This window comes from Geotrypetes seraphini, chromosome 2 (assembly GCF_902459505.1).
Source record: "Geotrypetes seraphini chromosome 2, aGeoSer1.1, whole genome shotgun sequence".
Taxonomy (NCBI): Eukaryota; Metazoa; Chordata; class Amphibia; order Gymnophiona; family Dermophiidae; genus Geotrypetes; species Geotrypetes seraphini.
The window spans coordinates 238,370,631-238,383,754 of record NC_047085.1 but is presented as its reverse complement, the minus strand read 5'-3'; the positions used below and the strand labels follow the sequence as shown (position 1 = coordinate 238,383,754).

At 45.2% G+C, this 13,124-nt stretch overlaps 1 protein-coding gene across 1 annotated transcript in view; it reads left to right on the top strand.

Moving 5' to 3' along the window:
* Positions 1–13,124, top strand: part of MYO10 (myosin X) — a 522,066-nt gene that overhangs the window by 312,117 nt on the left and 196,825 nt on the right. The window contains exons 9-11 of the mRNA XM_033935250.1: positions 5,338–5,441; positions 6,665–6,794; positions 9,630–9,748. Of these exons, the coding sequence (XP_033791141.1) occupies positions 5,338–5,441; positions 6,665–6,794; positions 9,630–9,748 (353 nt within the window). The remainder of the gene's footprint in view (positions 1–5,337; positions 5,442–6,664; positions 6,795–9,629; positions 9,749–13,124) is intronic.

Below are 13,124 nucleotides of genomic sequence, written 5' to 3'. Positions count from 1 at the left end.
GCCGTCCTCATTTTCATCCTTTGTTCAGGACATGGCCCGAGCCCTGGGGATTGACCTGATGGTAGGTTCTCAGTATTCCAAAGAATTTTTGGAGGAACAGGACCTTCCCACTCCTCCTAGAGAGGTGCCTAGACTCCCTCTCAACAGTGTCCTTCTGCAGACCTGGCTGAAGAACTTGTCAAACCCTCTTACAGTCACGTCTGTGCCTTCAAAAATTGAATCGAAGTATAGGACGATTCCCCCTAAAGGGTTCGATAAGGCGCAGCTCTCCCACCAGTCTCTTCTGGTGGAGTCTGCTCTTAAAAAATCACAGCCCTCACGGGTTTCTGCGGCGGTTCCACCCGGCAGGGAGGGGCGGACCCTGGACAAGTTTGGCCGTCGCCTCTATTCAAATTCCCTGATGGCCACCAGGGTTCTAAATTACGCCTTCACCTTTTCCTCCTATTTGCGTGGTATGGTGAAGGACCTTCCTCAATATCGAAACTCGTTACCGGACTCCCAAAGAGCAGGATTCGATAAGTTTATATCCAACCTGTCTCAATTGCGGTTGTACCTATTCCATGCAGTGTACGACGCCTTTGAGCTGGTTTCGAGGGTGTCGGCCTTCGCGGTGGCCATGCGCCGCTTGGCCTGGCTTCGCACCCTCGATATGGACCCAAACCTGCAGGAACGTCTTGCAGACTTGCCTTGTGTGGGGTCCGAGTTATTTGACGAGTCATTGGACGCGGCGACCAAGCGGTTGTCGGAGCAGGAGCGCTCTTTAGCATCCCTGGTCCGCCCCAAACCTAGGCCCCCGCCGCAGAAACCCTTCCGGCCTCCGCCGCGCCGATACCCTCAGAAGTCGACCCCGGCTTTCTCGAGACCGCCTCCGAGACGTCCGTCTCAGCGAGGCAGAGGGGGTCAAACCCAAGCCCCGGCGCAGGGCCCTTCTAAGCCCGCGCCTTCCTTTTGACGGGCTGAGCGGACGGGGCGGGTTCCCCTCCGCACTTTCACAGTAACCCCTTCCTATCGGGGGGCGTCTTCGGTCCTTCCGGGAGGCATGGACCGGGATTACCTCAGACGCTTGGGTGCTCCGGATCGTCTCCGAGGGCTACTCGCTCATCTTTGTGTCCTCGCCGCCGGACAGTCCCCCAAGTTTAGTCTCTTGCAACCGTTCGCAGCTACCGACCCTTCTGACCGAAGCCAAAGCCCTCTTGAAGCTTCGGGCGGTCGAGCCGGTCCCCAAGGACCAGTGGGGTACGGGGTTTTACTCCCGTTACTTTTTGGTCCCAAAAAAGACCGGGGACCTGCGCCCCATACTGGACCTCAGGAAGCTCAACAAATTCCTGGTCCGGGAGAAGTTTCGAATGCTATCTCTCCCGGTTTTGTATCCTCTCTTGGAGGAAGGGGACTGGATGTGCTCCCTCGACTTGAAGGAAGCATATACCCATGTTCCGGTGCACCCCGCCTGCCGAAGATTTTTACGATTCCAGGTGGGGGACCTCCACCTCTAGTACAGGGTACTGCCCTTCGGCCTGGCCGCGTCCCCACGAGTATTCACGAAGTGCATGGTGGTGGTTGCGGCAGCCCTGAGGTCTCGTGGGCTTCATGTGTTCCCTTACCTGGACGATTGGCTCATCAAAGCCCCGACCAGGGAGGGGGTTATCTCAGCGACCCGACAGTCTATTGCCTTCCTGCAAACTCTCGGGTTCGAGATAAACTTTCCAAAGTCTCAGTTGAGGCCGGCTCAGTCTCTTCAATTCATAGGTGCGGTGCTGGACACGGTGCGCCTGCGCTCCTACCTTCCGACCCAGCGGTTGGAAGCCTTGGTACGGATGGGCCGCCAGGTCTCTCAACTATCGATGGTGTCGGCCAAGCGCATGATGATGCTGCTCGGTCATATGGCCTCGACGGTACATGTCACGCCGTTTGCGAGGCTGCATCTGAGGATCCCTCAGTGGACCCTCGCGTCCCAGTGGCGTCAGGAGTGCGATCCGGTGTCTCGCCTCATTTCGGTGACTCCGCTTTTGCGGAAATCGCTGCGTTGGTGGACAGACTCTTCAAATCTGTCCATGGGGCTACTGTTTCGCACTCCTCCTTTTCGCAAGGTCCTGACCACGGACTCCTCGGAGTACGCGTGGGGAGCCCACCTCGACGGTCTTCGCATGCAGGGCCTGTGGTCGGCAGAAGACCGTCGGTGTCATATCAACGTGCTAGAGCTTCGGGCCATCTTCCTAGCACTTCGAGCCTTCGTTCACATATTGCAGGACCAGGTGGTCCTCGTCCGCACGGACAATCAGGTGGCAATGTACTATGTGAACAAGCAGGGGGGAACGGGGTCTTGGCCCCTCTGTTCCGAGGCTCTTCGCCTTTGGGAGTGGGCGGTCTCCCGGAACATCTTCCTCCGGGCGGTCTACATCCAAGGAGAACTGAATTGTCTGGCGGACAAACTCAGTCGACTTCTGCAACCGCACGAGTGGACTCTACACTCAGCAGTTCTGCACGAGGTTTTCGCTCGCTGGGGAACGCCACAGGTGGATCTGTTTGCCTCTCCGGAGACACACAAACTACCACTGTATTGTTCTCGGATGTACTCGCGGGATCATCTGGAGGCGGATGCCTTCCTTCTCGATTGGGAAGGGAGGTTCCTGTATGCATTCCCTCCTTTCCCTCTGATCATGCGAACGTTAGTACATCTAAAATCGTCCACGGCCACGATGATTCTCATAGCACCTCGGTGGCCGCGTCAGCATTGGTTCTCCCTGCTGCTTCAGCTCAGTGCCAGGGAGCCTCTTCTTCTGCCTGTCTTTCCTTCTCTGCTGTCTCAGAGTCAAGGATCCATGTTACATCCCAATCTGCAGTCATTGCACCTGACAGCTTGGTTTCTTGTTCCCTGACTCCTCCGGATCTATCTCAATCGGTGAGGGAGGTGCTGGAAGCCTCCCGCAAGATCTCGACGAGGCTTTGCTATTCGCAGAAATGGACCAGGTTTTCCACCTGGTGCTCGTCTTTTCACCTGGATCCGGTATCGGTTCCGGTATCCTCGGTTCTGGACTATTTATTCCATTTGTCGCGCTCTGGCTTGAAAACCACTTCGGTGCGTGTTCATCTTAGTGCGATTTCTGCTTTCCACCAACATCTGGATGGACGCCCTCTGTCACTCCATCCCTTGGTGACACGCTTCATGAAAGGGTTACTCAGGGTTTGTCCCCCTCTTAAGCCTCCTCCTGTCGTGTGGAATTTGAATGTGGTTTTAGCTCAACTGATGAAACCCCCTTTTGAGCCACTCAACAAGTCCCTCTTGAAATTTCTGACTTGGAAGGCGGTGTTTCTGATTGCCCTCACCTCCGCTAGGCGGATTGGGGAGTTGCAAGCCTTGGTTGCGGATCCCCCTTTCACCGTCTTCCATCATGACAAGGTGGTTCTCCGCACCCATCCTAAGTTTGTCCCTAAGGTTGTTTCTGATTTCCACCTCAATCAGTCCATTGTCCTTCCTGTGTTCTTTCCCAAGCCCCACTCCCATCCTGGCGAGGCGGCGCTTCACACGCTTGACTGTAAGAGGGCGTTGGCGTATTACCTTCAACGCACCAGGTCTCATCGGAAGGTCCCTCAATTGTTTTTGTCCTTCGATCCCAATCGATTAGGGCATCCAGTTTCCAAGCGCACTCTGTCTAACTGGTTGGCTGCTTGCATTTCCTTTTGCTATGCTCAGGCTGGCCTTCCTCCCCCGGGTCGAGTCACGGGGCACAAGGTCCGAGCGATGGCAGCTTCGATAGCCTTCCTCCGATCCACTCCGATGGAGGACATATGTAAGGCTGCCACTTGGTCTTCGGTTCATACATTCACCTCTCATTACTGTCTGGACACTTTATCCAGGAGTGACGGCCGGTTTGGCCAGTCAGTTTTGCAAAATCTGTTTTCCTAAATTGCCATCCTCCCACCTGCCCTTTTTTGGTTGGCTTGGAGGTCACCCACATGTGAGAATATCATGCCTGCTTGTCCTGGGATAAAGCACAGTTACTTACCGTAACAGGTGTTATCCAGGGACAGCAGGCATATATTCTCACAACCCGCCCGCCTCCCCGGGGATGGCTTCTTTGCTAGTTATGGAACTGAGGACCACGAGGTGGGATGCGCCCTCTAGTGGGCGAGAAGGCATGCACATGCGTGGTGCAGTGTGCAAACTTGAAACTTCAATCAAGTTTGCTTGAAAAGCTGTCCGCGCTGGGGCTCCGTAGATGACGTCACCCACATTTGAGAATATATGCCTGCTGTCCCTGGATAACACCTGTTACGGTAAGTAACTGTGCTGTTTGGTTGGATTTGGATACTAACTTTCCAGTTTGGCCCCCAGTTTAGGGGTAAGAGATGAATTCCTTCTTTATTTTGATAATGTGTGTTTTTTTCATTTGAGTTTTTTCACACATTGCACATTTGCACTATTTAGGCACTAGAAATCAACACAATAAAAACTGTTTGAAACATTAAAAAAAGAAGGATTATCTTTCAAGACTAGTTGACCACCACAATTAGCTAAACGTTTGGACGTTTACTTTACTTACTGCTTGTGGATCACCACCTCCACTACACACGGAGAAGCTAAGTTCTTTCAGGCTGTGTATTTTTGAGTTTGGTTGGATTTGGACACTAACTTTCCAGTTTGGCCCCCAGCTTAGGGGTAAGAGATGAATTCCTTCTTTATTTTGATAATGTGTGTTTTTTTCATTTGAGTTTTTTCACACATTGCACATTTGCACTATTTAGGCACTAGAAATATTATCCGGAGCAAGCCCGGGGATGTTTCGCAGTTAACACCTTTCTGGGTGTAAACCCGCGACAGCTTTTCCCTGGAGATTCCAGAGGTTGCTGTGTGACTGAGGGCTTGTCCGTTTAATACTCTTAAATTACAGATTACTCCTATTATTTCTTACTTAATTTGGAGTTGGACTTCATCTCTTTCCCCTAATCTTTGTAGACTTCTTGGGGTGAGGGAGGTTCTTTATTTGTTAGCTTGTTTGTGTACCTCCTCCATTTAGGGTTCTATTTTTGCATTATTATTTGGGAACATTTGCTTACATGAACCAGTACCCAATTCATTGTGTTATGAACATGCTTGTGGTTATTGATTGATATCAACACAATAAAAACTGTTTGAAACATTAAAAAAAGAAGGATTATCTTTCAAGACTAGTTGACCACCACAATTAGCTATGTGGACTGAAAGCTGTAAAAGCCCACAAGGATTCCAAGCACAGATCATACCCATTCACACTCAATGCCACTATTAAAAGGTGTCCCTCCTTTTCCCTAAACTAAAACTAGTCTCTCATTTGTGTTCTTTCCTTCCTCTTTTTGTAGAGGCATTCTATTTATCTCAACCGGAGAGTTACCACTACTTGGCTCAATCTGGATGCACTATGGATCAGACAATCAATGACAAGGAAACCTTCCAGGAAGTACAGGTCAGTCGACTGAGCTTTGCATAATGATCTTCTAGGGTATTGTTTGTCAGCCATGTTCTGCTTTATCATATGCAAATGTGTATGTTCATATTAGAGGGCATTTCTAACTGGAAACGACAGCCAAGTACATGATGGTTCTGCTGCCAGTTTTGTTTGTTATGTCTGGTGAATGAACTATGGGGGAGCAGAAAGAACTTTGCCTTGTGAATGTGGTAATAGAGAGATTGATGGTTTGGATTGGGGATACTCTTCTGACAGTGAAATGGGAGGTTTCCAAACGGTGAGGAGTCTTCTGTCTTGTCCAGTAGTTCTCAAACCTGTCCACTGGTTTTACAGGATATCCACAATGAATATGCATGAGGCAGATTTGCATATAATGGAGGTGACCAGCGTGCATACCAGTTTCATCATATTCATTGTGGATATTTTGAATACCCAATTGGCCGGTTATCCTAAAGGACTATTATGTTCTGGGGGTGTTAGGTCAACAAGAGGACAGCTGTTCCAGGCTGAACATGCTTTAGCTCAGTGGTTCCCAAACCCCAGGCCAGTCGGGTTTTCAAGATAGCCCTAATGAATATGCATGGAGCAGATCTGCATTCCTGGCATCTCCTTTTTATACAAATCTCTGTCATGCATATTCATTAGGGCTATCTTGAAAACCCGACTGGCCTGGGGGTCCTCCAGGACAGGTTTGGGAACCACTGCTTTAGCTGAAGCTTGTGACCATCCCTGTAATTGTCCATGTTCTTGTACTTTTTGAATAATATGCTTATTAATTCAAATAAATGGCATCAGTGCAAAATGCATTTTTTTTTCAATGTTTGGCCAGCTAAGTGCAGAAACTTTCCTAGTCACCTAGCTGAATATCTAACAAAATCTGATCATATTAAGATTTGTGCAGTCAAATTTAGATCTTCTTTGCTGTGGCCTTGAACATTACTCTAACTGTCCAGGGTATGCTTTCCCCGTTTCAGCCATCATGCTCTAGCTTTCTTCAGGATGTGCCACAGCAATAATGGCTGAAACGTCGGCTCCACTTACTCAGATGTGACAAGACTCGGACAGTTGCATCAATCGTGACATCCACTGTGGAAGCCTAAGTGCACATCCTGTACTTGAACTTGGAAAAGGCTGTGAATGCTGAAAATGTGTTCAGAGCTTATCTAGGAGAGTGGATGGGTTCTTTCTGTGAGATTCAAGGTTTTGTGATTTCCTTTCAGAACGCTATGAAGGTGATGCAGTTCAGCAGTGAAGAGGTCCGCGAAGTACTCAGGGTGCTCTCTGGAATTTTGCAGCTGGGAAACATTGAGTTTGTCACTGCTGGTGGTGCACAAATCTCTTCCAAAACAGGTGAAAACTCCCTGTTTTATATATATATATATATATATATGGGCCTATATTCAAATGGACATATTTTTATTTATTTATTTTTTTTAATTATTTATATACCATTTATATTCTTTGTTTTTTTTAATTTCAGATAATGTTTACAAAGAAACATAACAGGATATGGAAATATAACAATCATTTTACATTATTATCATTACAAAAGTAGAAATTCCATCTAGCCCTCATTAAAAGAAGAGGTGCACTATTTAATAACAGAAATTCTTTATGTCACATCTATAAAATGGAAAGATTCATTGCATTGCAAAGAGGATATTTTAAGAAGTTTCAGGATGTGTGGAAACCATTGACAAGATATTGTACAGAGTAACTGGATAAGTTTCCCTTAAATATATCAGTTTAAAAGGATAGGGTGGGGATTGTGGTATTGATGTGTATTTATATGATTATTAGTTATGTGGTAGGGAGGGATGGGAGGGGCTGGGGTAAGAAGTTATGTAATTAACCAAAGATAGAATGTAAGTGAAATTTGCATTGATTATCTGATTGAATATGTACTTACACTTTATGTAATTTTGAAAATGAATAAAAATTTGGAAAAAAAAAAACAACAAATCTTTTCAAAGGAAAATTAAAGGAAGAAAACATCTTCTTTCTATATAAGCATCTTCTTCAAATCAGGCTCCTCAATTTGAAAATAGCTATCTCAACCAATAAAATATATTATCCCTCATTATTTATGATCAAGAAATTGTATTAACTGAGCTGGATCCCCCAAAATATAATCTATACTTTGAAAAGTCACCAAACATTTGCAAGGAAACTTCAGAAAAAATACCATTTATATTCTAAGTGGTTTACATTCAGGTACTTTATTATATTTCCCTATCTGTCCCAGTGGGCTCAAACTCTATCTAGTGTACCTGGGGCAATGAGGGGATTAAATGACTTACCCAGGGTCACAAGGAGCAGCGAGGGATTTGAACCTCCACAGCCTCAGGTGCTGAGGCTGTAGTTCTAACCCCCTCCACACACTCCCCTCCACTCCAGAGGTTTCCAGCCCTTAATAGATGGAATAAGGCCAAAGATCTATCTACACCCCCCTGATACGTACTATCCATGTAATAAGGGCAAATGTTGGCAGCATAAAGTCTTGACATTAGCCTCTCTTCTTTTCTTTTCAACTTTCAATATAATACTGTATTTATAAATATAAAGATTCAAGCATACTCTTGATACAGAAAAAGAAAGTGCATAAAAAAATACTCCTAAACATCACATCTGTGCTAAGAGAGACATTACACTATTCCTTTAGGAAATCACAAAGAGGAATGGGGCATACAATCACAAAGAGGATTGATTGTATGTGATGATCTTAAGGTGGCCAAACAGGTTGAGAAGGCAAAAGCTGGAAGGCTGCTTAGGTGTATAGGGAGAAGTATGGCCAGCAAGAAAAAGGAGGTATTGATGCCCCTGTATAAGACTCTGGTGGGACCTCGCTTAGAATATTGTGTATAGTTCTGAAGACTGCACCTTCAAAAAGATATAAACCGGATGAAGTTGGTCTCTAGAGGAAAATGGTCAGTGGTATTCGTCATAAGGCAAATGGGGATAGACTTAAAGATCTGAATATGTATACTTTGGAGGAAAGGGGAGATATGATAGAGGTGTTTAAACACCTACATGGCATGAATGTGCATGAGGTGAGTCTCCTTCATTTGAAATGAAGCTCTGGAATGAGAGGGCATAAGGTGAAAGGTGAGAGAGCATAAGGGGATAGACTTAGAAGTAACTTCAGAATGTTTTGAACAGCCTCCCTGTGGAAGTGGTGGAGACAAAATTGTATCTGATTCTGAATTCAAGAAAGCTTGGGACAAGTATGTTGGATCTCTATGGAAGAGGAGAGAATAGTAGATGGCATGGTTAGGCAGACTAAACAAGCCGTATGGTCTTTATCGGCCTTTATTTTTCTCTGTTTCTATTGCTTCTTACTCAGTGTTTTGCATTAAACATGGTGGCCGTGGCTTGAGGGCATCTGGAAGTATGCGGATGTTGACACAATGACATCACTTGCATGTATGACATCATCACATCTATGTCTGTGCATATGCAAAGGCCCTCCAGATTGGGCCCTGAGCCGCCAGTGGGGGGGGGGATGCTTGAAGGGAAAAGGCACAAAGAGAAGAAAAGGCCCTGACACCAGCTGTCTGCCTAAAGGAGGCGCCTCTCGCCACAAGACACACGTCCTGTAGGTAGTCAACCTGCACCAGCACCTCTCCTCGTCCCCTTGGGGGCTTGAGGGAGGATTTGCGCGAGAGACACGTCTATTGTGCATGGGAGGCACGAGAGGCTGTTCTATTGTATGGACTGGGGAGGCTGACCGCGCAATAGAACAGCTTTAAGATAAGTGCAGCTGATTCTTCAGAACTATAAAACTCATGACAAAATTGTGTGGGAAAGTTAAAAATAGAGTTTATTAAAAAAAAGTATAAATAACATAGCATAAATATTATTAAAATAATTCCATGACCAATGAATAAATAATCACGTAAATCAATCTGCTTTAAAAAAAAAAAATAGGCGGTGAGTGGTGGAGCTAAGGTCCTGGTAATTAAATGCTGAAGACTTTATGAGCATATTTTGTGTGCACTTGGGTGAACAGAAGGATTGATGATTTATGAGTGAGTTGCCCAAGTTTATTTGTATATATTAGTAAGAAAGCCAATATTATTAAGTCAAACTCAGATTTGGACATCATATTGAAAATACCCCTCCAAATGTTTTATCTTCCAGAGTTTGCCGGTCTTCTTTAACACTTTTTTTTTAAATTATTCCTAGCTCTGGGAAGGTCATCAGAGTTGCTTGGGCTGGACTCAACGCAGCTGACTGAGGTGCTGACTCACAGATCAATGATACTCAGGGGAGAAGAGATTTCAACACCTCTCAATATAGAGCAGGTAAGGATGGAGCAGCGGGCATCCCAGCACATGTCTGGGAAATGAACAGAGGTCATGCATGTATACAAACAGCTGGGCAGTAAGCAGGATAGTATTTGTGAGTTTGTACGCATTAGTCTGTCTCCACTGAGAAAGCAATGGAGGCAAAGCAATTGCAATTTTCTCTTCAATATGTGTCGGCGTAGTCTCGCTGCTATTCACAGTGTCTGAATTTGGAACAGCTGTTTTCTGAAATGAAAAGCTCAGCTTCTATTTCATAATGCAAGTGCATCCACACCTAATTAATTAAGCATCTATTGTGGCATGCTCAAAATGCTCTGTGTTGCAATCACTTATAAATATATATACATTTTTTTTTTATTTTTTTTTTTTTTGTATCTTGATTTAAACACTGCGCCCTGGCATACAACAAAATGGCACAACCAGAAAAGCAGTAAAAAAGTGTACAATAAATGTGAAACCCCATTTGTATGCACCTAACTCTAAACAGGGCCAATTTTTTGACACTATTTTGTCCAAAATTCTATCGGTAAAGGTTGGGCATTTGGTGGTTGGCGGGGATTTTAATCTGGTACTTAACCCGGCTTGGAACTCCACGGGCAAGGGTTAAATACGATAGGCTTAAATACGATAGGAAATGCTTGGAGAGATTTATATATATATTTTTTAAGTGGATGATTAGCAGTTGAGATCATTTTGATCTTTGTTTATATTTGTATGTTGGGGTTTTTTGTTGTTGTTTTTGTGTATCAATGTGCTTTTATGTTTTTTTCAGGGACAGTAGCCATGCTAACTTCATTGATGTGTGATTAAAGAAATATTTGGTTATCTTTATGCAATACAAGTAGCTGTATTTCCCCAAAATTATTATTAATGGTAAATGGTAAAATTTATTTTACCATTATAGCCGAAGTGGTTTACATTCAGGTACTCAAACATGGGCTCACACTGTATCTGATGTACCTGAGGCAAAGAGAGATTGAGTGACTTGTTTCTAAATCCAATAACTCTCAAAATCTTTTCAAAGACTTATCATGAACACAAATTCACTGAACACTTTTCATCAATGATATGGTTATGACTTGTATATTGCAAATTGTATTAATGGGAGAACCTCAGATCCCTGTGCGTTGCTAATTGTTTCAACCGCACTGGAAAGGGAATAATTCTTCACCGGCTCTTGATCCCCCTCCTACCCGCAAAATCGCTCAAACTTAAACTTAAAGTAAGAACTGTAGATGAATGAAGCTACTTAGCTGCAAGTAGGGTAGTTTTTGATTTAGTTAGAATGTCACTGCATCCCGTCAGTCCTTGCAACAAGTTATAACCATATCATTGATGCAAAAAGTGTTCAGTGAATTTGTGTTCATGATAAGTCTTTGAAACGATTTTGAGAGAGTTATTGGATTTAGAAATTGATTAGTTTTTTTTCTCTTTCCTGTACAAAGGTTTTTTGGATTAAGTGACTTGCCCAGGGTCACAAGGAGCAGCATGGGATTTGAACCCACAACCTCAGGGTGCTGAGGTGGTAGCTCTAACCACTGTGCCCAACACTCATAAGAACATAAGCATTGCCTCTGCCGGGTCAGACCAGGGGTCCATCGTGCCTGGCAGTCCGCTCCCGCGGCAGCCCTCCAGGTCCATGACCTGAAAGTGTTCCCTACCTAACCTAAAATGTCCATACCCTATTCGCTCAATGTCCTGTAAGGTAAACCTCTATCTGTACCCTGTTATCCCCTTCGCTTCCAGGAAGTCATCCACTCCCCAGCCTCTTCCACTCATCTGGCATTATCAGTGATGTGCTGAAGAAAATTACTTTTTTTTCAGCCAGATAATTAACCATTAACCCATTCTTAGAATATGACTATCAATTATACCCCTCTTCTGATGGAACCTGAGTTTTTTTTGCTCCCTATGATGTGTTTGCATTACTGCATAGTTCTTGAAGGGCGCTGCCCCCTTCTATCAGATCCAGTGTATTATTTAGCGCATTGCAAGCGGCTTGGTGTTGGCTTGTGCATGCCTTGGGAGGAGACCTGACGGTCACTAATCTCTTGCTCTTGCGGGGAAACCCGGCCTTTCCTCCAGGAAAGGAATCAAGAGAATATCTGTCCTGGAGAGTGAAAGGAGTTACAAGTTTAGAACATATTTTGGGAGATGATGGGGAGCTGTTGGCATGTGCAGATTTACTAGCTAAGGTGGGGGAGACCTGGGAAGCGCAGTTTGCATGTCATCAAGTAAAACACTATGTGAGATCCCTTGAAAGAGCACAATTGAGTTTGCACTTGGGGGCCTGGCTGCTGGAGTTATTTGCTCGAGAGGAGGGAACGTCTCTTACGGTCTCTAGCATTTATGCTAGTTTGCAAGATTTACAACCTGCCAGGGACTACCAGAACATCAAGGGTAAATGGGAAAAGGAATTGCAGATTAATCTGGGACATTGGGATTTAGCCCGTACTTTGAGGGCGACGCCTGGGGTGACCCCGTGTGCTTGGTTGCGTGAAACGTATTATAGGGTGACCTTACATGCTTATTACACTCATACACAGATGTTTTATAGTGGAGGTCTTCCTACACCACTATGTCATAAATGTGGAACGGGGGGGGGGGGGGGGGGGGGTCATACTTTGGGACATGCCTTTTAGTCCTGCCCCATTATTCAGAGCTTCTGGAGGCGTATAATCTTTTATATGTCAGGGTTAATTGGGAGAGTCTTACACAGTACCCTGGACTACTTTGTCTTGGATTTACCAGAGGCTTTTGGCCATTTACCTAGGGGGCATCGAGCTTTGTGTAGGAAGATGAGTTTACTGGCCAGGAAATGTATTCTTCAGTGCTGGACGGTTCTGGACCCTCCAGCATATTGGCATTGGTGGAATCAATTGCATCAGTTGGTCATTTGGGAGGCGCGAGATGCCGGAGGGTCTAGAAACGAAAGATGTTGTTTTTGAATATATGGCAGTCTTATCTGCAAGTCTTGCATCCTAAGGGTCGCAGTGCGATTTTAAGATGGGTGTCCTAATTTGTTAGTTAGTTGGGTTGGGAGAGTAATGGTGAGTACTGGTGGGGCGGGGTGGAGAGTATCATGGGGGGGGTTGAGGAGGGGAAATGGGGTGTATTGAAGGTTCTGGCAATTAGTCAAAGATAGGATAAGTGGTTCAGGTTGGGGAAGGGGTGGTGTGACATTTTTTGGGGTTCATAAGAGTACAGAGCTTTGGAGTACCTTTCCACCCTCATTAATCTCTCTTGCCCTATGTAGAGAAGGAAGGGAAGGGAGTTTGGTTGATGTTACTCTTTTATTGTATATAATGCATTATTATTTGCGCTGGTGTTGTATTTGCTGTGTTTGCATCAATAAAAATTGTTTGAACCTAAC